This window comes from Platichthys flesus, chromosome 10 (genome assembly GCF_949316205.1).
Source record: "Platichthys flesus chromosome 10, fPlaFle2.1, whole genome shotgun sequence".
In the NCBI taxonomy this organism is placed as follows: Eukaryota; Metazoa; Chordata; class Actinopteri; order Pleuronectiformes; family Pleuronectidae; genus Platichthys; species Platichthys flesus.
Genome location: NC_084954.1, coordinates 3303162 through 3326549, shown reverse-complemented (window position 1 = coordinate 3326549; position 23388 = coordinate 3303162). Strand labels below are relative to the sequence as shown.

The following is a 23388-nucleotide window of genomic DNA, read 5'->3' as shown; positions in this document are numbered from 1 at the left end:
TGAGTTCTCAGCTCCGTTGATCCTGATGACGTGTCCACACGTCCTCATTGTCTCTGAGCTCTTTGTTCATCAGGAACACGGCTCGATTCTCTCGTGTGTCGTCTGAGCTGATGGTGGAGACAAGACGCGTCACATTTATAGATATGTTATATGGTGTTAAAAGATATAATCCATCTGATATGTACCCCCCCCCCCCCCCCCCCTCAGGAGGATGGCACTATGGAAACACAGGTGCAGTGATGCAGTGTGATGTTTGCCACTTGAGCTTGAAGTGTTGTTTTTCCTCTCTAACATTTTAACAAGCTGTAAAAAAGGTGTGAGTGTTCGACTCGTGCTGTGAGGTTGTTCCGTCACATGCAGAGTGACTTCACATCTACAGCAGGGTGGAATTGAGACCTCCTGCTAATTGCTGTGTGGTTCATGTGTGTGTGTGTCTGTGTGTGTGTCTGTGTGTGTGTCTGTGTGTGTGTGTGTTTATTTAAGCACATCTTGTAAGTGCATCCTCTGCGGTTCAGGCATGTGTGTGTCACTTTCCTCTCTACAGGTGAGCTCTGTGCCTGGCAGGTGAAATTAAAGCTTTGTAACACATGAAGAGACACGGAGACACTTTCATGTTACAAAGAGAAAAACCTGAGGAATGTGAAAGTGAAACGATTAAAGGAAAACATTAAAATAAAAAATGGAGCAGGGTATAAGCTTTCACTTCCAAATTTTCAAATGTCGACCTCTCTCTCCCTATGGGCGTCACACAGGAGGAGGAGGCCCTCCGTGGTCAGGTGAAGGACCTGGAGGAGAAGCTGGAGACGCTGAAGATGAAGAGGACGGAGGACAAAGCCAAGCTGAAGGAGCTGGAGAAGCACAAGATCCAGCTGGAGCAGCTGCAGGAGTGGAAGACCAAGATGCAGGAGCAGCAGGCCGAGCTGCAGAAACACCTGAAAGAGGCCAAGAGGGTAAGAAGCTGCAGATGATGAGTGGATTACGCTGATTACAAATAGTTGTAACTATAAACATTTTGTAATAACGACAAATCACAATTTTGCCACATCTTTAATGTTGATAGTTTAGTAGTTGTTAATTTCATAACAATAAATACTTTTAAATAAAGTTTTATTTTAGCGTAAACAGATATTTAGAGAATGTTTTTTAACAGTAACAAGTACATCTCATGTAGTGACATGATGCTGGATACCTTTAAAAATATTTAGATAATTTGTGCTTTTCAATGTGTTTAATTTAGAACACAAGTAATCATGTTTTTAATCCAATAATGTGAGTTATTACATTCAATTAATATGGGACAAAGCCACATGAATAAAGTTATTTGAAGTCAAATGGCAGATCAGCCTTTCACAGCCATTCAGCAACAGCAGAAAAACAAACATATTTCCACCTTTTTAAATAAAGAATTAACATAAAATGCACTTTTCATAGATCTGTTTCTCTGACTCTTTTCTGTAGGAGGCGAAGGAGGCGATGGAGGCGAAGGAGCGCTACATGGAGGAGATGTCAGACACTGCGGATGCGATCGAGATGGCCACGCTGGATAAGGAGATGGCCGAGGAGCGAGCCGAGTCGCTGCAGCTCGAGGTCGACTCCCACAAGGAGAAAGTGGATGAGCTCACCATGGACCTGGAGATCCTCAAGCACGAGATCGAGGAGAAAGGTACTGAGGGGAGTTCAACTGGAAGTGAGAGGTCTCTTAATGGGAAGAGGGGATTTGTGAGAGACGTGTTGATCATGAAGAAGAACACGAAGAAATATCACATGTCCTGCGTTTGTTTAATATCATTTGTTGACATTATTTTCAGAAAACATTGCACACAGATAAAGTCGATGTCAGTGGAAGTGTGTAACGTTGTGTGTCTGTCTCAGGCTCAGATGGGGCGGCCTCCAGTTACCATGTGAGACAGCTGGAGGAGCAGAACGGCAGATTGAAAGAAGCACTGGTCAGGTGGGTTTAACCTTCATCCTCTCCTCCACTTCTCCACCGGGGCCACACCCACACGCCCAGCTGTCACTCACGGGCTTCTCATTCTCATTGACTCAGGATGCGAGACCTGTCGTCGTCCGAGAAGCAGGAGCATTTGAAGTTGCAGAAGCAGATGGAGAAGAAGAACGTGGAGCTGGACTCTCTGAGGAGCCAGAAGGAGAAGCTGCAGGAGGAGATGACGGTGGCGGAGAGGACCATCGACGAGCTGAAAGAGCAGGTCGGCCCCCCCCCCCCCCCGCTGTGCGATCAAACAGTGACTGCTGCCTCGGTGCTGCCGCAGCTTTGCAGTGACTGAATGACTGAGCTGACGGTGTTTGTGATTCAGGTGGACGCAGCCCTGGGAGCGGAGGAGATGGCCGAGACTCTGGCCGAGAGAAACCTGGACCTGGAGGAGAAGGTCCGGGAGCTGAGGGAGACGGTCACGGACCTGGTGAGTGTGAAGAGTCACTGAGCGACAACACGTTTCATTTAAAGATCAAAATACATCAATCAAAATCCCCCCCCTAGTTCTATATGTATTTAGAGGATGATGCCAAACATTATTAAAGTTAGCTGACTCGTTTCATTATTGATATGGACCCGAGCCATAATATGCATGTAGTGTTTGTTCCCACTGATTTAATTATTGAGTTGACCTTGATCAGAACAACCGAGTCATTGTGGAGTTTTGAGATATTTCACCATATAGACTGCGTCCGGAAAGAAAGCCAATGGGGAAGTACCTGAAGCCTGTTCTTCCTCAAATGACCAGTTGAGGGCGCTAAACATGTTTCTAAGGAGTTCCTTGTCTCAGTCTCTAGTTTCAAGTCTCCTTCGATAGAGCACGTTGTTTTGGTAGATTCTGGTCCCAGACTGAGTCGGCACAGACCAGATGAGCAGCATGAAGCAGGACTGTGGTATTGGACTACATTCATGTGACAAGGTGTTCCTAATAAACTGACACCTGAGTGTTCAGGGTGAGCAGTGACGGCGTGAGGGCCACTTACAGAAACCAGATGATCTCTGGAGCTACTGGACAGAAACAGCATTGATCTGCCAAACTCTGACCTTTATCCAGTCAAAGGTCATCAGATGGTTTCAGTAACGTCCTGATCGAGTGTGCCGGTCGTGTCCGTCCCACAGGAATCGATCAACGAGATGAACGACGAGCTGCAGGAGAACGCCAGAGACACGGAGCTGGAGCTCAGGGAGATGTTGGACCTCGGGACATCGAAGGTCCGAGAGTCTGAGAAACGAGTGGAAGCCGCTCAGGAGACCGTGGCAGATTATCAGCAGACGATCACAAAGTACCGCGAGCTCACCGCTCACCTGCAGGTACAGACGGAATCACACAGTGGGATCATGCATGGTTTCACTGGACTCTCTCTCTTTTCTAATCCGCCTGTTGCTTCTCGCTGCAGGAGGTGAACAGGGATCTGACCAGCCAGCAGGAGGCGTCAGCCGAGCTGCAGCAGCAGGCGCCCGCTGAGATGTTTGACTTCAAGATTAAGTTTGCAGAGACGAAGGCGTACGCCAAGGTGAGAAACTGTACCAGCTCTCAGGAGTGTGACCACGTGAACATATAACTCAGGACCAGACAGAGTGTCCTTCCTGCTCGAGAACACCCAGAGTGAGCTGTGAGTTGTTTTCCTCTGTCTGTGTCCAGGCCATCGAGATGGAGCTGAGGAAGACGGAGGTGGGCCAGGCCAACAGACACGTGTCTCTTCTGACCGCCTTCATGCCCGAGTCCTTCCTCCGCCACGGTGGAGACCACGACTGCATCCTGGTGCTGCTGCTCATCCCCCGGCTCATCTGCAAGGTAAACGCCGCCATGACGGGTCCGTGGCGAGGAGGAGGAGGAGGAGGAGGAGGAGGAGGAGGAGGAGGAGGAGGAGGAGGAGGAGGAGGAGGAGGAGGAGGAGGAACTGAAGTCGGAGGGACGACGGACATATTGTTTCTAGATTTAAAAAACAAAAATGTCAAGTTACAGAAGATCCAATTTCCTCAAATCTCTGTATTTATTTGTAGTGGATCTGATTTTTAGATGAATATAGATAGTGTAGTTTACCGTCACTCAGTTTTGTGTTTGCTTGTGGTTCAAGTATCTGTTTCTTCAGCCTGTGACTTGTGTGTTCAGGCTGAGCTGATCAGCAAACAGGCCCAGGAGAAGTTTGACCTAAATGAAAACTGTGTGGAGCGCGTCGGCCTGAGAGGAGCCGTCGGGGAGCAGCTGAGCTTCGCCGGGGGTCTGGTCTACTCGCTCAGTCTGCTGCAGGCCACGCTGCACAAATACGAGCAGTGAGTGTCACTATGTGCTGGTCTTTCTTTTGTGTTGCTGAATTCATCCAAACAGTCTAAATTTCAAGTAGTATAAGTTAAACATACTTATTTAGTTTCACTCAAACCATCCAACCCACTTCATTTTCCAGTTTCTCCAGATTTGAGCACGAGACACAAAGATTATTCTTCCTCACGTTGTGTCTGTGTGTGTTTGTGTGTGTGTCTGCGTGTGTGTGTGTGTGTCAGAGCCCTGTCTCAGTGCAGTGTGGACGTCTATAAGAAGATCGGCGCTCTGTACCCTGAGATGAGCGTCCACGAGCGATCGCTGGACTTCCTCATCGACCTGCTGCACAAAGATCAGCTGGACGAGACGGTGAACGTGGAGCCGCTCACCAAGGCCATCAAATACTATCAGCACCTGTTCAGCATCCACCTGGCAGATCAGAGCGAGGACTGCACCATGCAGCTGGCCGACCACATCAGAGTGAGTCACAACACAACAACAGGCTCAGAGAGAAAAACAACAACAGGAAACCTTTATTCTACTTTTTCAGCTTCCTGTTCTGAGTTGTGCTTTTTTTAAATATCCAATGTGTTCACGTGCAGTTTACCCAGAGTGCCTTGGACTGCATGGCGGTGGAGGTCGGTCGCCTGAGGGCCTTCCTGCACGCGGGTCAGGAGAAGGCCGACCTCGCCGTGCTGCTCAAAGACCTGGAGACGTCCTGCAGCGACATCCGACAGTTCTGCAAGAAGATCCGCCGCCGGATGCCGGGGACCGACGCGCCCGGCATTCCGGCCGCGCTCCACTTCGGACAACAGGTAACCCCCCCCCCCCCCCCCCCCTGCAACCAAACCTCTTAACCCCTTGTAGACGAATGTCGCAAATTCGCCTCACACCCGGTCTAAATGCTACCGAGGTAACAATGTGCCTGATTGTGCAAATACTACACATACCAAGGAAGGTATTGGAAGTACTCTGCCGCCATCTAGTGGTCGGAATGGAAAATACATACTAGCCCCTTAGGACTGTGCAGCAAAGTTATTTTGAGGTATTAAGCTGTATTGGAAATACTGTTATGATGGAACAGCAATGATTGTACAGAAACATATGTTGTTATTCAATTTCAAAGCAAAAGCAGCATCAATATAATAATATAAATACCAGAGCCTGGAAAATTTGTTAAATTAACCATTATGCCTAATGTCGCTAATTTGTCTCATACCTAAATTTATTATCTTGAAATTATGAATCTCCACTTAATTTAGCAGCTAAAAACACAAATAATAATTTGTTTATATATTTGGAAATTACTTCAGGCATTAAGGGGTTAACTGTCACACCCCCTGCAGGTGTCGGACATCCTGTCAGACTGCAGGAAGCACCTGACCTGGCTGGTGGCCGTGCTACAGGAAGTGGCAGCAGCCGGAGCTCAGATGATGTCGCCTCTCGGTGAACAGGAGGGGCTGGCGTCCGTCAAACTGGAGGACGTGGCGTTCAAGGCGGGAGAACAGGTAGAACACTGAGGAGAACAATGAAGACCACGTCCACGATGAGACAGATGTGAATGTTCATGGAAAGTTTCTGTTCTGAATGGAACTACAGTTTGGAGACAGTTGATCTTGAATCTTTGATCTCACTCTTCAGATCTATGGAGCTCAGGGCGCCAACCCCTACGAGTATCTGCGCCAGTCCTGTGGGATGGTCATCGCCACCATGAACAAGATGGCCACCGCCATGCAGGAGGGAGAGTTCGACTCAGAGAAGCCGCAGAACAAGGTGACTCCTCGTGGAGACGTGGCTCCGGGGGCGGTCGGGGGGGGGCTGCGCCGGTTCTGTTAGAGCAGGATGTGACTTGTTCTCTGTCGTGTCCCAGAATCCTCCGCCTGTCGAGGTGCGAGCGGCGGCTCTCCGGGCTGAAATCACAGACGCAGAGGGACTGGGCATGAAGCTGGAGGACAGAGAGACGGTCATCAAAGAGCTGAAGAAGTCTCTGAAGATCAAGGTAGAGAGAATCAGAGGAATTCAAAACTCACTGAAAGATGAACTCACAATATGAGTTCTCAGTCTTTCTGTCATTCTGTGTTAAATCATCAAAAGTGTGATGAATGGACCCAGAATGACCCGAGTATCATTGGCTCCGGTTTCCAGATTAGACATAACAAGTAGCTCAAAGAGCCTCAAAGCTATTCCTACACACAGTCTGTTCTCTAATGAAACAAAGGATTAGCTGATGATAACTGGATGAATGTTTGTGTTTGTGTTCCCAGGGCGAGGAGCTGAGCGAGGCCAGCATCCGCCTCAGTCTCCTGGAGAAGAAGCTGGACAGTTCGTCCAAAGACGCAGACGAGCGCGTCGAGAAGATCCAGACGCGCCTGGACGAAGCTCAGACGCTGCTGAAGAAGAAAGAGAAGTGAGGAGGAGGACGAGCTCGTGAAGAAGATCCTCAGCAGAGACGTGGACAGCTGCCTGACGCTCTTCTCTTCTCTCCACAGGGAGTTCGAGGAGACGATGGACGCCCTGCAGGCCGACATCGACCAGCTGGAGGCGGAGAAGGCGGAGCTGAAGCAGCGAATCAACAGCCAGTCCAAGATGACCATGGACGGGCTGAGGGGAACCGGGCCGTCGGGAATCGCCTCCATCGTCACAGGAATAGCAGGAGGTGAGTGGAGGAGTGGAACCTAACCCTATCGATTAAAAAACCCTTAGTTTGATCAATCCACAGTGAAAGATTCATCAGTAACAAACACTGACCTCCTCTTTGTCCACCTCCATTTTAATCTCTCACCTTCCGCAGAGGAACAAAAAGGTATTAATGTCTGTCGCTGATCCTGCATGAGCCGTGAGAAGTAAAAGGTTTTGCATGACTCAGCAGTTCCTCGTTACCACACGCATGTTTGACTCAGGGAATCTGCCGGTCATGATTAGGACTGAATAAAGAAAGTCCGATGGGATGAAGCTTGTTTCTTCTCTGTCATGCTATAGCAGTGTGATGGTGAAACATGTGTTGAATGTAATGGCGCCTGCAGAAACCCTGTTATCACATCATTAATTCTGTTTCATGTAAATATTATATCTATATCTATTATATCTTTGGTTTATCACGTGCACGATCGCCTGCTGCATGTTCTAATGTCTCAGGCACAAATCTGAGTTATATTAAACATCATTTTCTTTGTTATTGAACTAATATTACTGAGCTTTAACAACTCGATCACTTCTCACTCTAACTCATTTATGAGCTTATAATGTTTTAATGTAAAATCTTGATTTTCAAAGTGAAGTGAATAAGGTATAATTAACTGTGAAGGTTAAATATGATATAAACAGACAAAGAGAAGCTGTGTGGTTTTCCCTGCATGTGACCTTTGACCTCAGTGAGCTCTAGAACCTGAACCTGTTCTCCTCCTCAGCCAACATGATGTCCGGCGTCACGGCAGCTTCAGGCGTCCAGGTGATCGACTCCCCGCTGCTGACTCAGCAGATCGAGGCTCAGAGACTCTGCATCAAGCAGCTGAAGAACGACAACAACAGGCTGAAGGTATCGAACATCTCCTCTCTCTGACCACGACGTCCAAACACGAGCAGTCTGACTCACAACACGTGGACTCTATCGTTTCCTCAGCCTGTTCAGTGCAGATCAACAGACACAGAGGAACTGAGAGAGGGAAGCTGACTCCAGATCCATGTTTACTAAGTGTTCCATGTTCCTCTCTCTCTCTCAGGCTGAGAAGATGCGCGCTCAGCTCGCCGCTCTGCCTCCGCTCCACGTGACCAAGCTTCCCTCCGGAGACGGGGGACGTCCCGAGGTGCTCTCCAGCGCCCTCTACCGCAAGACCGACCAGCTGCTGGAGACGCTGCTGCAGATGAGCGCCAACGTCAAGGTGGTGGACGTCACGGGGAAATCTCCAGGTGGGAAAAGATTTATCGTAATAATCACTTTTATATTTGTGCTGTCGTTAATGTTGTCTTGTATTTTAGCGATTGTGGTTTTAAGTTTCTTTTCCACGACCTCATCGATGTGTGCTTTTTCTTTTTTGTTTATAAATATGCAGACAATGTTAAGCTCTTCTACTGTGTTAAATTAAGTGTTGGTGTAGAAATGTTTTATTCTATTTATATGTGGCCTTCTACTATTTGTAGTTGCCATTCAGAAATGTAGATTTGGTTTTCACTTTTCGATAAATTTCATATTTAAGACATAATCAGCTCGTTACTTCACAGATTTTTTACGATTTTAGAGAAATACAATAACTGTGTTAAGTCTGACCGACACAGAACTGTCAGTCATCTTTGTTATCCCGTGTGTGTTCTCTGAATGATGTGTTGACTTGTGGTTATTTTGTGTGGTGCAGTGACACCGAGCGCTCAGCTCCTGGAGCAAACTGCCAGACTCCAGTCTCTGAGTGACACGCTGGGCCGACTGAAGGTGAAACAACATTAACTGTCTGATGTCAAACAGAACCCATGTGGTGACTCTGCAGCAGCTCACCCTGATGGTTCCTGATCCTCTCACCAGTCAGCGTCATGTGAGGCAGTAAAGTTTCTGTGTTCTCTCTCAGGACGAAGTGGCCGAGCACGTGGTCCACCATCAGCCTGGAGCGCGAGTGACGTCCGACTTCGCCACTTTCCCGTCCACCTCGTTTGTTAAGGTAGAGCAGAAGCTCTGAGGATTGAGGAATGGGTTTAACTTGTAGAAATAAACTCAAAGGATTCAGGTCATATTGATACCAATTCTGTGTTTCAGGCGAAGGAGGAGAAGCAGGGCGACACGGTGCTGGTGGGTCGGGTCATGGTGCCGTGTCTCCGCGGTCAGGAGCAGGTCCACCGCCTCGTCCTGTCCCAGTCTCAGCTGCACCGAGTCCACAGTCTGCTGAGGACCTAATCCCCCCCCCCCCGACCCTTCCTGCTACACCGACGCGCCCCCGCCCCCGTCATCATCCGCCAAACCGCGTCACACAGGGTCCGAGTCTCGACCCGTTTAGGATCAGGATCATTAGAATCAACTCTAATTAGCTAATTAATCAATTTACTGAAATAGTGTCCACTTTGATGATGACCTCATTGGTTCCAATCTTTTCTCTGCTTTCTGCTGTTATACATAAATATTTAGGAAATTATGGGATTTTCTTAAACCAGTTACTTAAAACATTTTGTCAACACAACAATCAAGAGAATAACAACATTAAGATTCATTCTGAAAGGAAATGGTAGGCCTGACCTAGATGGTTAATTGTGAAAATACTAAAGGAAACTCCCCTGAAGACACATATTTATTTTGAATATCACAAATTTTACTTTATTTAAAACTTGGGACCCTAAGTCAACTTGTGCTTTGGACTGCCGCCCTGAACTCTGCGGATCACAGACCCGAGAGATGATCATGACCGAGACGTCTGACTTGTGAAGAACCTGCTGACGACTGATCTGCTGCATGCTGCCCACGTCCACTGCATCCTCGTTCTGGCTGTTTACTGGTGGAGTCATGGCTCCGGTGTGGAACCTGTGGTTTATCTCCAGCTGGATGTGGCTCCACCTTCCTGTGTTTAACTGCCGTGTACATTTTTATAACTCCACTGTCTAAAAGGGAAAGAGATCCAGATCAACTAGATGTGTGCGTTTAGAGTTCCCTGAGGTTTTATTTACTTTATTTGAAGTCTGGAGAACTGGGATGTGACTTTGATTCCTGCACAAACATGAACTAATGAAGAGAACGACAGTTTGTGTTCAAGGTTTAGTTTTTTACTTCGTTTTAAAAAAAGAAACTGAGCTGCACAGAACAAGAGAACCAGATTCATCTGAAATTCAATGTGTAGGATTCTTTTACTTTGTTTATTTAAAACAGCTCGACTGCACTTTAGTCAGATGAAAGATTATATATATGATTTAAGTTATTTAGTATTTATTAAACTAGTTACTGTCGACTTTCACCTGCTTGGTAAAAGTGCTGAATTGGCTGTTTCTGCTTCAGAAGCCTTAATCCCACTGAGCCTCGGTTTGAAGAGCGCCGCCTTATTTTTCATTTCATTCAACTAAACTTTATTTTAAGAAAAAACAAAACACATCTCTGCCAAAGACTGTTTCCCTTCACCACGTTCGCCATGACTGATTAAAAAGAAAAGGTTTTAGCTCATTAACTCACACTAACTGATTTATTTCATGATTTTTAGATTATTTACACCGGTGTAACTTTTATGTTGTAATTAATGGGAATAGTGCATCTACATAACTGAAGCTTCAGAGGGGAAATGCAGATGTTATTTATTGGTCTTGTGTGTCTGTGCCGGTGGTGAGCAGCTGATCGTGGTAGCTTCTCCTCGTGTGGCTTCCTGCTCTCGAACCTGATCAATAAAGACGTAAAGCCAGAGAACCGCTGTCGGCCTCGTGTCTCTCACCAAAGTGACGGATCAGACGTCTCAGCTTTAAGAGAAAAACCTGGTTTATTTTCACATTTACACACAATTCTTCTGTCAAACCGACTAAAATCACGTCTCACGTTCACGAGTGGAATTCTACTTTTCAGCATAATCTATAAAATACCAACTGTTAAAATGTGGTTCATAAATAAAAGGGGATTTAGGTAGTTTTGTTTTCTTACAAAGAGTTTTTTTTAAATGTTGCTGGTTTTCATTCGGATTAAAGACGTCGCTCATTGCCAAGCGGATCGTCTGCTCAGCACTCGGGTGGTGATTCTCTGAAAAATACAAATGAGATAACTTGAGTTAAAATCTGTAAGAATCAGTTTCTTCTAGTTTCATATAGAAACATTCACAGGATTCATGATAGAGAAAATTAGCTCCAGTCAGGCATGATAAATTAAAATGTGTAAACTGAGCTTCTCTCCTTTGTTTGAATCAGATTTAAGGTGAGGAACAGGTTTGTTGTACCTTGTTGTAGAGTTGTGCGTTCAGTCGGTAAGTTCTGTATTCTGCTTTCCTCCGTTCCTCCTCCCTCCTCCTCTGCACCTCCGGCAGACTGTCATAGATCCTGAGGGAGGAACACGGTTCAGACAGAAAAGTCGGAAAACCAGTCTTCAAATCATGAATCGACATTACTCATAAAGAACTTTTAAAATCTGATCAATGAACTTCAAGTTCAAACTGGTGCCTGATGTGTTGACGTGGGAACAACTTTGCTCATTGGCTAAGTCAGAGAGAAACAAACTCACACCACGTGGGACTTAGATGATGAAACACTTATTTACTGTTGTTAACATGTCGCTCTATAAAATCATCTATTACCTCTCTAATGAAATGATTTATTCATAAGAGCAGGAACTCACAGTTTGGACCTCTGGATCATCTCCTTCCTGGGAACAGCCCTCCTCAGCAGAGCAGTGCCTTCACACACACACACAACACACACACACACACACAACACACACAACACACACAACACACACAACACACCAGTTTTAATAAAGAGCACAGAACCTTCACTCTTCTTCACCACGGAACGATTCTAAACGGACACTTCCACATCAGCTTCCTCCTCCAGCTTGTGTTCAGAGCAGTACCTGCAGGCCTCGGCGGCCCCCCCCCTCCTCCGGGCTGGCTGAAGAGCGGGTCTCTCTCTCCGATGAAGAAGCCCTGAAGCTTCCTCTCCTCCGCCTGCAGAGCCAGACACGTCACCCTCTGCCTGGACCGGGAGATGAACCCCGGGCGCCACGTCTCCAGCGCCTCCTGCAGGACGAAGGAGGAGCATTAACCACTTTCTCCTCTCTTCCACAATATTGAGGAGTTTTAAAAAGGTGAACATCTATTTTCAAGCATGAGGTCGAAGGCACTGACCATGAACCATAAAATGTATAATCTGATGTCGTTCTTCATCTCTCCCTGAAGTTTTCTACCAGCTCTCTTATACAAACGTATTAAATATCCCTGAAACTCTTCCAAACATGAGCTCAAGTAGAAAACTTTAAAAAGAAGAGGTGGGAACTTTCCAACATGTACTGTTCATGGCCAACCAGATGTGTTAAAGAATCTATTCAAATTTAAAATGAGCCACCTTCAGATGAACGTCAGAAAAAGACGAATGTCCAAACCAACCTGCAGCGAGACGCGCGTCAGACCAGACGACCTGGTCTTGGTTCTGGGATCAGGTTCTGTGTGATGTGTGGCTCTGTCCTCGTGGACTTGTCTCTGTCTGAGCGGTTCCCTCCACGGTTGGGTTCTGCTGTGCGGCTCGAACCAGGCAGTGCTCGGCCTCAGGGCCTCCTCCTCTTCCTCCTGCTGGTTCTCCTTCCTCGCCTCGGAGCGCAGGTCGTCAGCCGTGATGAACCAAGAGACGCCTGGAGGAAAACAGTCTTTTATTCTGGCAGTAAACTATTAAAAATTAAAAGACCCCATAAAGATATTGATGATACAAACTAGACAAGATGTTGTACCTGCAGGATAAAGCTTTGATGGGCTCCTCTTGCTCTTCCTCTGTTTCTGTGAGGAGTGAACCTTCGAGGGATTCTCCTGCCCTCCTCTTCCTCTCTCTTCACTGGGTGAGGAAGAGGAAATCTGCCTCGGTGCTCTGGTTTCATGAGGCGAGGGGAACGTGGTTCCAACGTCCCTGGTGTGGCGCCGGGTCGCGTTTCTGACGATCTCCAGGTCACAAGCTGAAGAAGACAAAACAAGCCAGATGTTCGTGGAGACTCTGTGTGAAGGGTGGTCAAGGTCTTATATTAGAAACTGATTCTCAAACTCGTGCTCATCCAACCTGTCTGGATGCCTTTGCTGAGCAGTTTAACCGTCTTCTTGGCTGCCAGAGGGTTGGAGGGGCCGCGGTGCGACGGGGGGGTGAAGGTGCTGGTGGACGAATCAGCAGCAACCTGAAGAGCAACATCCAGAGTTCAGAGCCAATCGGTGACCGAGAGAGAAACGTCAGCACAGAACAGATCACACACTCTCACAGAAACCAACTTTCCACTAATCTTTACATTTTCTTTGTAGAATAAAAAAGCTCAAATATTTACACTAAAAGTTTCTGATCTAATAATTTTACAGCTCTATATTTATTATTATATAAATTATATCCATCTTTTTCAGACTTACGGCTTCATGAAACCATGAACTTTGAGGGGTTGTGAGGATCAGAGAAACCAGTCAGTGGATATTGAACTTACCGAGGACTCGTCTGTCCCGGTGGTCTCTAGCAGCGTGGTGAGGTGCGGGACGTCTCTGTGCCCCCCCCTCCTCTGCTCCCTCCCTTCTTTCTGCTTGTTGATGGTGTTGTAAAGTTTACCGAGGCTGGAGCCGCTTTTCAGGTGCTTGACTCTGTGGGCGCCGAAGGCTCGGACCAGCCGGGCCGTGTCCACGCTGGACACGGAGCCCGACGCGGTGGACAAGCTCCCTGACTCGTCTCTGTCTGCGGGACTGAGGAGCAGACTCTGGGAGGAGCTGTGGGAGAGGCTGGAGGAGAAGGAGGTGCCACTGTTCTCCGCTGCAGGCTGAGATGTTCGCTGGGCCTGATGAGGGACGGGAGGTGTCGTCTCCTCGTGTAAACTCCCATCATCCTCTCTGTTGCTGTCCCTCGTAGCGTCTCCTCTCCTCCTCCATTGCTGCTGATTGTCCTCCTGTGACTCCGACACGTTGGTTCTCCTCCTGCTGTGAATGAGGCGGGACAGACGCTCCAGCCTCTGCAGCAGAGACGCCTCCCGGTCGCTGGTTGGACGAGACTCCTCGATGGTCCAGCGATCGCAGAACCTCTGCCACAGCTCGTCCAGACTGATGTTGCTCTGTGGGGGGGCCGGGGGAGAGACGTCCCTCCTGTGCTGGTCCCCTCCGGTTTGAGGGACAGGGCTCTGGTCCAGGTGACGACTCGTCTCTGGCTGACCATGACGAGTGAACGGCAGCGGGCTGGTTCCCTGGTCTCTCTTCGGGGCGGCTGGCTTGTTGGACGAAGACAATCTGGTCAAGGCCGGCGACAGTGGGGGGGGCGGGCGTGAAGTTCGGCTTGTGCTCGTTTGTGAGCTTTTATTCACCGTCACCGAGGAATCTGCAACAAGAAAAACACATCGGGTGTTAAGACCCAATAAAGAGGAGATATTTTAAATATTTAATAAATGCATCGAAGTGAATCTCTGGCTCTCGTCTTCAAACAGACGTCTGCAATGTCCTGGTTAGGCAGTCCCCCCCCCCATGGTGTCTTTAGTCTTCTGAACATATTTGATCATATTATTTAAGGGTGTTCACATTAATTTACCGTATCTGTGGTCTAATGTAATGAGACGTTTTCAGGGGCCCCCTCAGCTCGGGGCCCTCAGGCTTTTGCCAGATTTGCAAACGTCTGTCTTTTGTTAAACTAAATTATGTGTTTATATCTGAACTATTGTGAAATCATCTTTTTTTATTTTTTTTTTACTCCTTCCCAAAGGTGTTTTATCTTTCTGCAATTTCAACATTTAGTTATACTGATTTAATTAAACCAGACTGACACGTATATTAATATTATCCAAATAACTGATTATTTTAATCATAGCTGATTTTATTCAGTTTGTTGCTGTAACTCTTATAACTTGTGAGATCTTCAGATTTTAATTGTTTGCCTTCGTTTCTAACTTGTAAAGCACATTGTCACTGTTTTGAAAAGTGCTTTATAAATAAAGTTTATTATTATTAATGACAGACTTGCTTGTTTCACTCCTTCAACACGCTGGATGTCCACATACCTCTGTGTCCAGGTTGTTGCATTCTGAAGGCAGCCGTCCTCAGCCTCTTGCTGTAGATGCCCTCCGTGTGTCTGATGGTGACGCCGCGGTCCAGCCCCGGGTCCTGGCGCCCGAGGACCTCACTGCTGAAGCGTGGGGCCACGGCGTCGTCTGAGCCTGCTCACAATTCAAAAGTGGTTTGTTACCTGGCGGCCGTTACCTCTTACCTCTTATCTCTTCGTTTCGGAGATAACAGACGGATAAAACTGCTCAAAATGAGACAAATCCTTTCATTTTCAGGCAGAACTGAACAGAAGACGTTAGAAAGACGTTGAGTCACAGCCCCCCCTCTCTCCCTCTCTCCCTCTGTGTCTCCGCTGGGCCCCTGCTCTGCCTTTGTCTCGTCCAGCCCCTGAACATGAATAATTGATGTGCTGCCGGGTGTACGTTACAAGGGAGCAGCTGCGACCCACACAGGCTCAGGGGAAATGAGAGCAGAGCCTCGTTCATCACAGATTATTCAATCCTCTGGACTCATTAATTCCTTACTTTCTAATTTGCTGTTATTATTTTGCTGTTTCAGAGTTTGTCGAGGGATTTTCCAAAATCTATTTTATAAAACAGGACGAGAAAAACCGAGTGAAACCTGGAGCAACCTGATTTAAGTGTTTGTTTGTGAGACGATGATCAGATCTTCAGTCGGACACGTTGATAAAGCAGCTCAGTGAAAAAGTGCTGTACCTGTGTGTGAGCTCTCCATGGAGGTGTCAGAGCGACCAGTGGAGGAGGCGTCCGATTCTAACTGGGGGACGTAGAAGAGCTCCTCACTGCCGCGGGGTTTGTAAGGCAACAGGACAGGCACCGCTGCAGGAGAGGACACGTAGGACATTTAGAACATTTTCATGATCACATCTTAAGAACACATGAACCCAAACGTCACAGATATTTAACAGGAAAACAGAAAATTCAGTTTTATTACTGGTCTGATGCAACATTAACTTATCTAGTTTTTTTGCAAGGGCTCAAAAAGTATGGATTGAGTAGTTTTGTTTTATTAAACTGTTTCCATTTTCACTATTTACTGTAAATGCACAGATTAAATATGAGTCTATTATGATCTACAGATTAATTTATAATAAAAAACAATCATTGGATGCAGGTGCCTCACTTTTAATCCCTGACTCCGCTGCCACAACTTGTTTCTACCCCTGGACTTAAAAAACAAATCCTCCAGTTTGAACTTAAGCCTCATTCAAGACGTTATTAAGAGATAAATGAAGGTTCCCATCTCACACTTCTCCTGCTACAGAGTAATTAGGAAGAAAAGCCCTTTACTTTTAGTTCTCTCACATTAAAAGTTATTTTCAGAACAAACCTGCTGATTCGTGGGTTAAGGGTCTTTTGGAATCCTCAGGTCTGGGACCTGGTGTGAAGGCTTCTCTGGATGTGGAGGTGATTCCTCGTCGAGGAACCACAGATTTAAACAGGGTGGAGGTGTCTGCTCGTTCAACCCCCCGATGTTCCCTCGGCTCTCCGGTCTCGTACCACTCTGGTGGACTGGACAGACCCACGCCTTCGTCCGGGCTGCTGGCTGTGGATGGAGAGTGTCTGAGGAGAACAAATTCTCTACGTGGCCTCTCTGTAGCTGCACCAGCTCGACTGGAGCTCAGAGCCGAGGCCAAGCTGGGATCAGCTGCTTTCGGGGACAGAGTGAGAAGGACATTGGAGACGTGACCGGCCGTGGCAGGAGATTCAGAGGAGGATGAACGTGTGGTTCGTTCAGCTCCGTGGGCACCAGAGCGGTCCCAGGTGAATAAATCATCTCGCTGATCCTCTCTATTTAAAACCTGGATTGGTGGAGGTGGGTTTTCAAACCGGCCTCCCACAGCATCTTGCCTCGTCTGATTTCCTGACAGTAACTGAGAATCTAGGCTCTGCTTTCTGGTGTAGAGACGACTGCTCGGTTCAAACCCTGATGTCAGCTCTCTGGTTGTCTGTTCTTCATTTTGAGTGGGTGGTCTGTTCACTTTAAGGTGTTCGTCTGCTGTCCAGAGCTCGCTCGGGTGGAGTGGCTCTGAGGCTGGGCTGATGGGAGGTGCAGGCGACGGGGAGGGAGAAGGGGAAGTGGAGCGCCTGCAGGTGGCGATGGAGATGGACGTGAGGGCCCGAGGGTTTGTTCTGGGGAGAGTTACTCCTTCTCGAGCAGCAATCTTCTGTACTTGAGCTTCTAGAGTGTCTGGGCGATGAGGGTCTCTAAGCCACACGCTGGGGGCAGACGGGTTCGCTCTGAGGCCTTGCAGAGGCTGAGACAGCTGGTTGGAGGTGAACGCCTCCACAGGCTGAGGTGGATCCTGTCTCCTCTGGAAACTGGATGCTGCACTGCTCTCTGTATCTGTACTCAACTGGCTCTGGAAGGAGAAAGAGAAAGCAAAAGAGTGTTTCAAACCATGAGACCAAATAATGTCCTTGTGTTTCTCATCCTGTGAATTCACTCATCTGTGACAAAGATTCACTTCCAAACGTTTCAGCACTGCAACCAAACCTGGATCCAGAACAGGGATGAGTTTGTGGAAAACTCTGAGATGCAAGGAGAAAGCAATGCAACCATCAAACCACACAGAGCAGAGTCCACAGCACTCTGTTTTATATAAAACACTTCAAACCACCAACATCAGTTACCTTAACTGTGAGACCTGTACCGTGCAGACGTTGAGAGAGAGATAATGACATTAGAATATTAAAATACAAATGATAAGGTTTGAAAAATCAGGATTTAAAGTTGCTTTGTGCTCAATTGCTCAAACTAGACCATTTGCTGCGTTTCACATGTGTTCGCTGTTTTACCTTCATGGGGAATTTTAACAGCAGCTCCTTCTTGATCTCTTCAATGCGTCTTCTATCTTCTATGTCCAACTCCAGAGGCTCACACTGCTGACCCGACACCTTCAGTTTGATCCACTCTGCAGCGTAAACACACACTTTTATCCAGATGAACATTTGAAAACCGTCTAATCTTGTTTTCTGAGCTCGACATGTTTGTGCATGAGGTCTGATTAAAGCAGTCAGATAGAAGCAGTGTAGATACACATAGAGGAAACTGAGTATATGACGTCTGCTATGAAAACATATCACTTTACTACAGAACTATAAACTGACTGTGAGTCAACTTTATCAGGGAATAAAAAAAAAGTTGACCCTGACAGCCTTTGAGGGGTCGTACCTCTGGCTTTGCTGTCCTCTTGATCAGTGATGCTGGGCGTACTGGACATCATGGTGGCCGGAGACTCACTCTGGAGTAACTGGGCCACTCTGACTGCCAGTGAGCTCTCGCTGCTCCCGTCGCTCATCCCTCCCTGATCTGTGTCCTCCGGAGGGGGGGGCGAGGAGCTGCTCTGTGTAGGACCTCCAGACGCAGGCTCTTCTTCCACCTCGAGTGCAGCCGGCGTCTCTGTCAATGTAGAGATGAGCTGCTGTGGGTTCACAGCGGGTGGAGACTTGATGACTGGTGGTTGTGTTGGGGCTTTATTGTCGGGAGGAGCAGCACTGCAGCCTTCAGGCTCCGCCCGTCTGGCTGGTTTGGAGAGAACAAGGGTTGAACCTGCGGCAGGTGCAGTAGTGAGAGATTGTGTGGAAGGATAATCAGGCTGCCATGAGGAGGTCATGCTTTCTCGACCTAAAGAGCTTTGCCTTGGTTTTTCTGAGGTAAGCATGGAGTCAGACGACGACCTGGCCCACAGCGAGGAGGAACGAGTTCTGGGGTCCTCGGTTCCGGAGAACGAGGAGTCCTGGAGTTTACTGGTTTTCCTCCTGAAGGAGAGGAATAAGTCGTCGTCAGACAGCAGACGGGGCGCTGCAGGGGAGGCTGAGGAAGACCCAGCAGACACCACCTTATCCGACTGAGAGAGCAGTTTATTGATCTCCAACAAAGAATCCTCTGCACTTTTACTACGACTCGTCTGCAAGGGAGACTCCACATCTCTCTCCTCGCTCCTCGCCTGAGTTACCAATGAGAGGTCAGAGTCAAACCTCTCTCCTGGCAGGAAAGTATTCTGACTGCTGGTTAGAGTGTCGTCCTTCTGTTGCTGCTGGCTGAGATGCAATGTGGAGGAGTGGGAATCCTCCTCACGCTGGGAGGCTGGTGTCAGTCTGCGTTCAGTCTGAAGAGCTTCAGCATCAGGTGGAGGAGATGATCGCTTGGTCGGCTCTGGGATCGATACGGCCGGACCAAGACTGTCCATGCTGAACGGAATGGAAATACTAGAGTCCACTGATAGAATACTAGACCTGGAAAACTCTCCTTTATAGGGACTGCCACCTGAAAATATAGGGTTTTAAAATTAGCCACATTGGTTCTGTATCGATTATCAAAAAGTACATTTGCAAAACAGTTAAAGCCGATCTAGTCTGGGGTGAAATATTACCTTCAGAGGGTTGGGTGCTCTTGGTTCCGATCGATCCTTTAATTGTACAGAGATCAGTGGGAGAGAATTCAGGTTCTCTGATTGGCCCCCTGGGTGCAAAAGGATTTAATATTGTTGAGGGAGACTGTTCGATACCCAGGTTGTGGAGATACAACTGCAAGGGAAACAAAAAGAGGAAGTTTAGTTGATGATCTGCTGAAACCTGAATCAACAGAATAAGTGTTCCAGTCCAAAACACAAGATAAATAAATCGTGCTTGTTTTAGAAGGTTTTTTGAGTTTTTCAGTTACCGGAATTCGGTCTTCGATGTTGAATTCTCGAGGTCCGGGCAGAGGTGGTGTTGACGGAAGTTTAGAAGTCCAGTAGGGGGCATAACTATCCACCTCCAGGCTGGTGACAGAAGAAGCTCCGATAGAGGTTCCTTGTTTAACTCCACTGTTGTAACTATCTTGGGAACTTGAAAGTGTAAAATCTCGATGGACTGACACGTCGCTGAACTGACCCAGGTTCACGAGAAGTGAGGGCTGAGCTGAGGCACTCGGCTGATGAAGATGATGATGAACCTCGTCCTGAGTCTCATTCTTTTCTTTCTGGGCCGACATGACGACTGTGCTAATAGAGGAGTGGGACTGCGACCGGCCAAAGGGGGAGCTGGATGGTCCTGCTGCAGACCCAGTGTTATCGTTGTCACTGGGAGCGCTGCCCACCGCCTCCCCTCTCCTCGGAGAGGAGGAGCCAGAAGGAGCTGCTGAGGATTTCTGTGTCACACTCTCGTTGAGAGCACTGGAAACAGGAGGCTGCTGTAAACTCCGCACCTGCTCACTGAGGATTCGATTCAGGGAGTCGGACACTGCCTCGTAAGCTTTCTTTTTAGGAGAGACGCCAGAAAATCCCTGCAGTGCCAGACTGTCAAACAGTGTCGTGTTGCCAGAGCTCTGATTCGTCCTCCAAGCGTCCACTTTCTGAATGTAGTTCAGACTTGGAAGAGACTGGACCTTTGCAGAGGTATGTTCCTCGTGGTACTGATCTGCTGAGGCTGGACATTGGACATCAGGCTCAGGAACAGCTGGCTGTGGAGAGATCCCAGTCCTCGATTGATACGAGCTTTCTTTATCAGATTCTATTGCAGTCAGTTTCCCTAATGGAGCCTTGACACTGGATCTGGGTGGGGCCTTGAAAACCCCTGGAGTGGACTGAGACTGTGGAAGGAAACCCAGGTAGGACCCGTCGACCCCTGTTTGGTTCCCTGAGGACCAGAGGTCTTGCTCTCTGTGCAGCCTTTCCACACCGGATGAAAACGGCCCGGTCCATGGCAGGTCACTCAGATTTTTTCGGGTCACACTCGGCTTGCCAGTGGATGTCTCTGTAAGAATCTGAGCAGGTGGTGAAGCACTTTTCTGCTGTTGGTTTTTAGCTCCAGCTTCTCTGCTGCAGTGCCCCTCAGCCTCAGACAGCAGCTCCCTGTACAACGCTTCACTGCTGTCGTCAGGCTGCGTGCTGCGGGAGCCCACGGTGATGTTACAGACCTCAGATGACAGCGTTTGTGACGGGTCAGGTTTCTGCGTCTGCTGCTGGGGCAGAGAAGCTTCACCAGGTGGACCTTCTCTTCTAGCCGAGCTTTGGTGAAATCCGGGTTTGGGAATTTTCGAGCTTTTAGACTCTTGGACAAAAGATGTAATGCTCTTCACAGACATCTCAGAGGCAGAGGACACCGCACTACTACTGCTGCTCGGCATGCCAACCTCTTTCTGAAGGATGTCCAGAAGACGCTGGGCAGGGATGTCTTTACTCAGAAAGAAAGTGTCATCGTCTGCAGCTGCGAGCTGGTTTTTAAGGTCAGTTAGTGTCTCAGAGTCCTTCTCTGTGCCACCACCATCTTCTCTAGATGCCTGCAGGTCCGACAGTCGGGAGGGAATAATTTCCTCTTGTCTGCTTTCGTCCCCTGGTGGCATACTGTGCTGGGACAGAGAGCAGCAGCTGCTCGTTCCTTCTTCAGAAAGGACGGTTGCCTGGGCCAAAGGATGCTGGGACAGTGAGCCGCGCTCAGACGCCTGAGTGGTGCGATCCTGGGGCTGAAAGGGGAATCTCTCCGACGCCATGGACATGTCCGGGTACGCCCTTGAAAAAGTATATGAAGTAATAAAAATGTAAATTTCTCATCATCATAGAGAAAACTATGTCCACACAACCAGGAATTAACTTTGAATTGTTTGTTTTTTTTTACCTCAAAGGAGCAAATTCATGGTCACTTTGTTGGAATAAAGAATATTCAGCAAAGTTGCGTTCCACTCGAGAGTTTACAGGCAAGAGGAAAAGAGCTGGAGACAAGTTACTGTCCTGAAATTCTGAAGACAAAGAAAATACTGATGTTATCCACAAGCAACATGAACAGGCATCAAACTTCAAAGTTAAAGATATACAATGCAATGAATTATTAAAAAGAAAATGAAAGGTTTTCCACACGTGCACAGATACTATAAAAGAATGTTGCAGACACATCTACATAAACACACACCGCAAAGGATATGTTATTCTTTGAGTCACAACAAAGTTAGAGTAATACATCAATTCTGCATCATCTGATTGTATTCAATGTATTATTTAAAGGGGAGAGGAGAGACAGTGAAATGCATTGTTTTTATTGAATGTACATACCCAGCTGCAAAGAGCGTCCACTGGGCTGTAGAGGCTCCCAATCATCTGTCTCCAGTGTGGGCTGCTTCCAGTCCTCTCCGGCTGCAGGTAGACTTCGAGGTCCCAGCTGATTCATGGAGGATTCTCCAACAGACCGACTCCCATCGTTATCCGCTGGCAGCTGAAGAGATGCCTCCTCTCTCTGTGATTCACAGAACAAAGCAAATCACTGTTACTGTCAGTGCCATTCCTCACAGCTGTGTCCCAGAAAATGACAACTTGCGGTAACACAACTCTGTGATGCAGCCTGGATCCTGTCCTGCACTTCCTCTACAACCTGCTGGTCAGGCAGCAGAGAACAGTCACTCCAGGACCAGCCTCCCTGTCACATTCTGTCGCTTCATATCACAACTTTCATTAAACAAGACCAGACTTAAATATTCATCACATCACATATATATTATTAATAATACATCCGGTTGTATTTGGTGCTTTTGTTTTCTTGCACTTTTCAAATTCACAGGATAAAAAATCGCTTTAGTTTGTCCAGTTTTGGCAACTGTACAAACAACAAACATGGCGGCCTCCGTAGAGAGGACGCGCTGCCGATGTAAATAAAACGTATTTAAACATAAAAGCGCAATTCAAGGATAAATAACAACACAATTCATAAAGTTTAGATGATTTCACACGAGTGAAAACACCACTAGGATTATTTCACCTTCAGAAACTGATCCGTTTCAGCTAAATCTCTAGAGCCTTGGAAGAGCAACAGGTTTACTGGGAGTTAACTCGGGGACAAACCAGTTCACCGTTGCACTGGTTTTAACCAACAGACTGTGTCGTCATGACCCCCAACACAAACACAGTGTGTTTAACCAAACAAGACGCTCGAGTTGAACAGACACATGTCGGCCATTAAGTAAGCTAACCTAGCAAAGCCGTTAGCAACTAGCAGCTAGCTAGGCTAACCGCTGACAGCCGCCAACGCTGAGGGAACCGTGAGCCGCACTTCCGGGATAAGTTACCCGAAGATCGAGTCAATAATCGGGTCACATTTCTTGACGACAACATTTGAGTTAGAAACACAAACAACCTCCGGAGGCTCCGCGTTCATGTTGTTGTTGTTGTTGTTCCCAGTCCGCCACTGTGAGCGCGCTTCCTGCCGCTCGTAACCATGCAGGCGTCGCTAGGAAGAGAGCTCGCCCGAGGAACGATTTGAAATTGAAGGATATCAAAGATCGTTTATTGAGCAGATGCCTCGCTCCTCTGCGATAGAAAAGAGTGGCTGCATGAGTATTTCAAAGATCAATATAATGCAATCCAGCGCACTAAGTGATCATACGTTATGTAATATGTAAATAAAAAAAGAGAAATGATACAAACAAGTGAAGAAATACACAGAACAAGTTTTATTTACAAATAGTGATGATGAAAAACATAGCAAATA

The 23388-nt window shown here is 47.5% G+C and overlaps 2 protein-coding genes across 10 annotated transcripts in view; one reads left to right on the top strand and one right to left on the bottom strand.

Moving 5' to 3' along the window:
- The window catches only part of dctn1b (dynactin 1b), a 29097-nt gene extending 18486 nt beyond the window's left edge, over nt 1-10611 (top strand). For all 9 annotated transcript variants that reach the window (XM_062397975.1, XM_062397976.1, XM_062397974.1 and 6 more), the window contains 21 exons: nt 753-950; nt 1459-1663; nt 1873-1951; nt 2048-2207; nt 2316-2420; nt 3113-3304; nt 3391-3507; nt 3636-3788; nt 4107-4267; nt 4496-4733; nt 4856-5068; nt 5600-5761; nt 5895-6026; nt 6124-6252; nt 6518-6660; nt 6743-6909; nt 7661-7788; nt 7973-8159; nt 8603-8676; nt 8810-8899; nt 8995-10611. In XM_062397975.1, coding sequence (XP_062253959.1) covers nt 753-950; nt 1459-1663; nt 1873-1951; nt 2048-2207; nt 2316-2420; nt 3113-3304; nt 3391-3507; nt 3636-3788; nt 4107-4267; nt 4496-4733; nt 4856-5068; nt 5600-5761; nt 5895-6026; nt 6124-6252; nt 6518-6660; nt 6743-6909; nt 7661-7788; nt 7973-8159; nt 8603-8676; nt 8810-8899; nt 8995-9132 — 3171 coding nt within the window. In that variant the 3' untranslated portion in view covers nt 9133-10611. The remainder of the gene's footprint in view (nt 1-752; nt 951-1458; nt 1664-1872; nt 1952-2047; nt 2208-2315; nt 2421-3112; nt 3305-3390; nt 3508-3635; nt 3789-4106; nt 4268-4495; nt 4734-4855; nt 5069-5599; nt 5762-5894; nt 6027-6123; nt 6253-6517; nt 6661-6742; nt 6910-7660; nt 7789-7972; nt 8160-8602; nt 8677-8809; nt 8900-8994) is intronic.
- Nucleotides 10612-10668: 57 nt separating this feature from the next.
- alms1 (ALMS1 centrosome and basal body associated protein) lies at nt 10669-23134 on the bottom strand. Its single transcript, XM_062397967.1, has 18 exons — nt 23035-23134; nt 21960-22140; nt 21529-21649; nt 19595-21422; nt 19305-19458; nt 18104-19198; nt 17728-17843; nt 16259-17291; nt 15625-15747; nt 14905-15060; nt 13360-14231; nt 12954-13065; nt 12634-12852; nt 12296-12537; nt 11764-11929; nt 11530-11587; nt 11135-11234; nt 10669-10941 (listed from the first exon to the last, which is right to left on the bottom strand). The coding sequence occupies exons 1-18, from the start codon at nt 23053-23055 to the stop codon at nt 10897-10899; spliced, it is 6642 nt and encodes a 2213-aa protein (XP_062253951.1). The 5' UTR covers nt 23056-23134; the 3' UTR covers nt 10669-10896.
- Nucleotides 23135-23388: the final 254 nt, after the last annotated feature.

Excerpts from the sequence above, each read along its gene's own strand:
- alms1 (XM_062397967.1), bottom strand. The coding sequence starts at position 23,055 with ATGAACGCGGAGCCTCCGGAG. Across the intron at positions 21,650-21,959 it reads TGGACGCTCTTTGCAGCTGG|AATTTCAGGACAGTAACTTG; the intron begins GTATGTACATTC and ends CTTTGTCTTCAG. Across the intron at positions 13,066-13,359 it reads CCGGGACAGACGAGTCCTCG|GTTGCTGCTGATTCGTCCAC; the intron begins GTAAGTTCAATA and ends GTTGCTCTTCAG.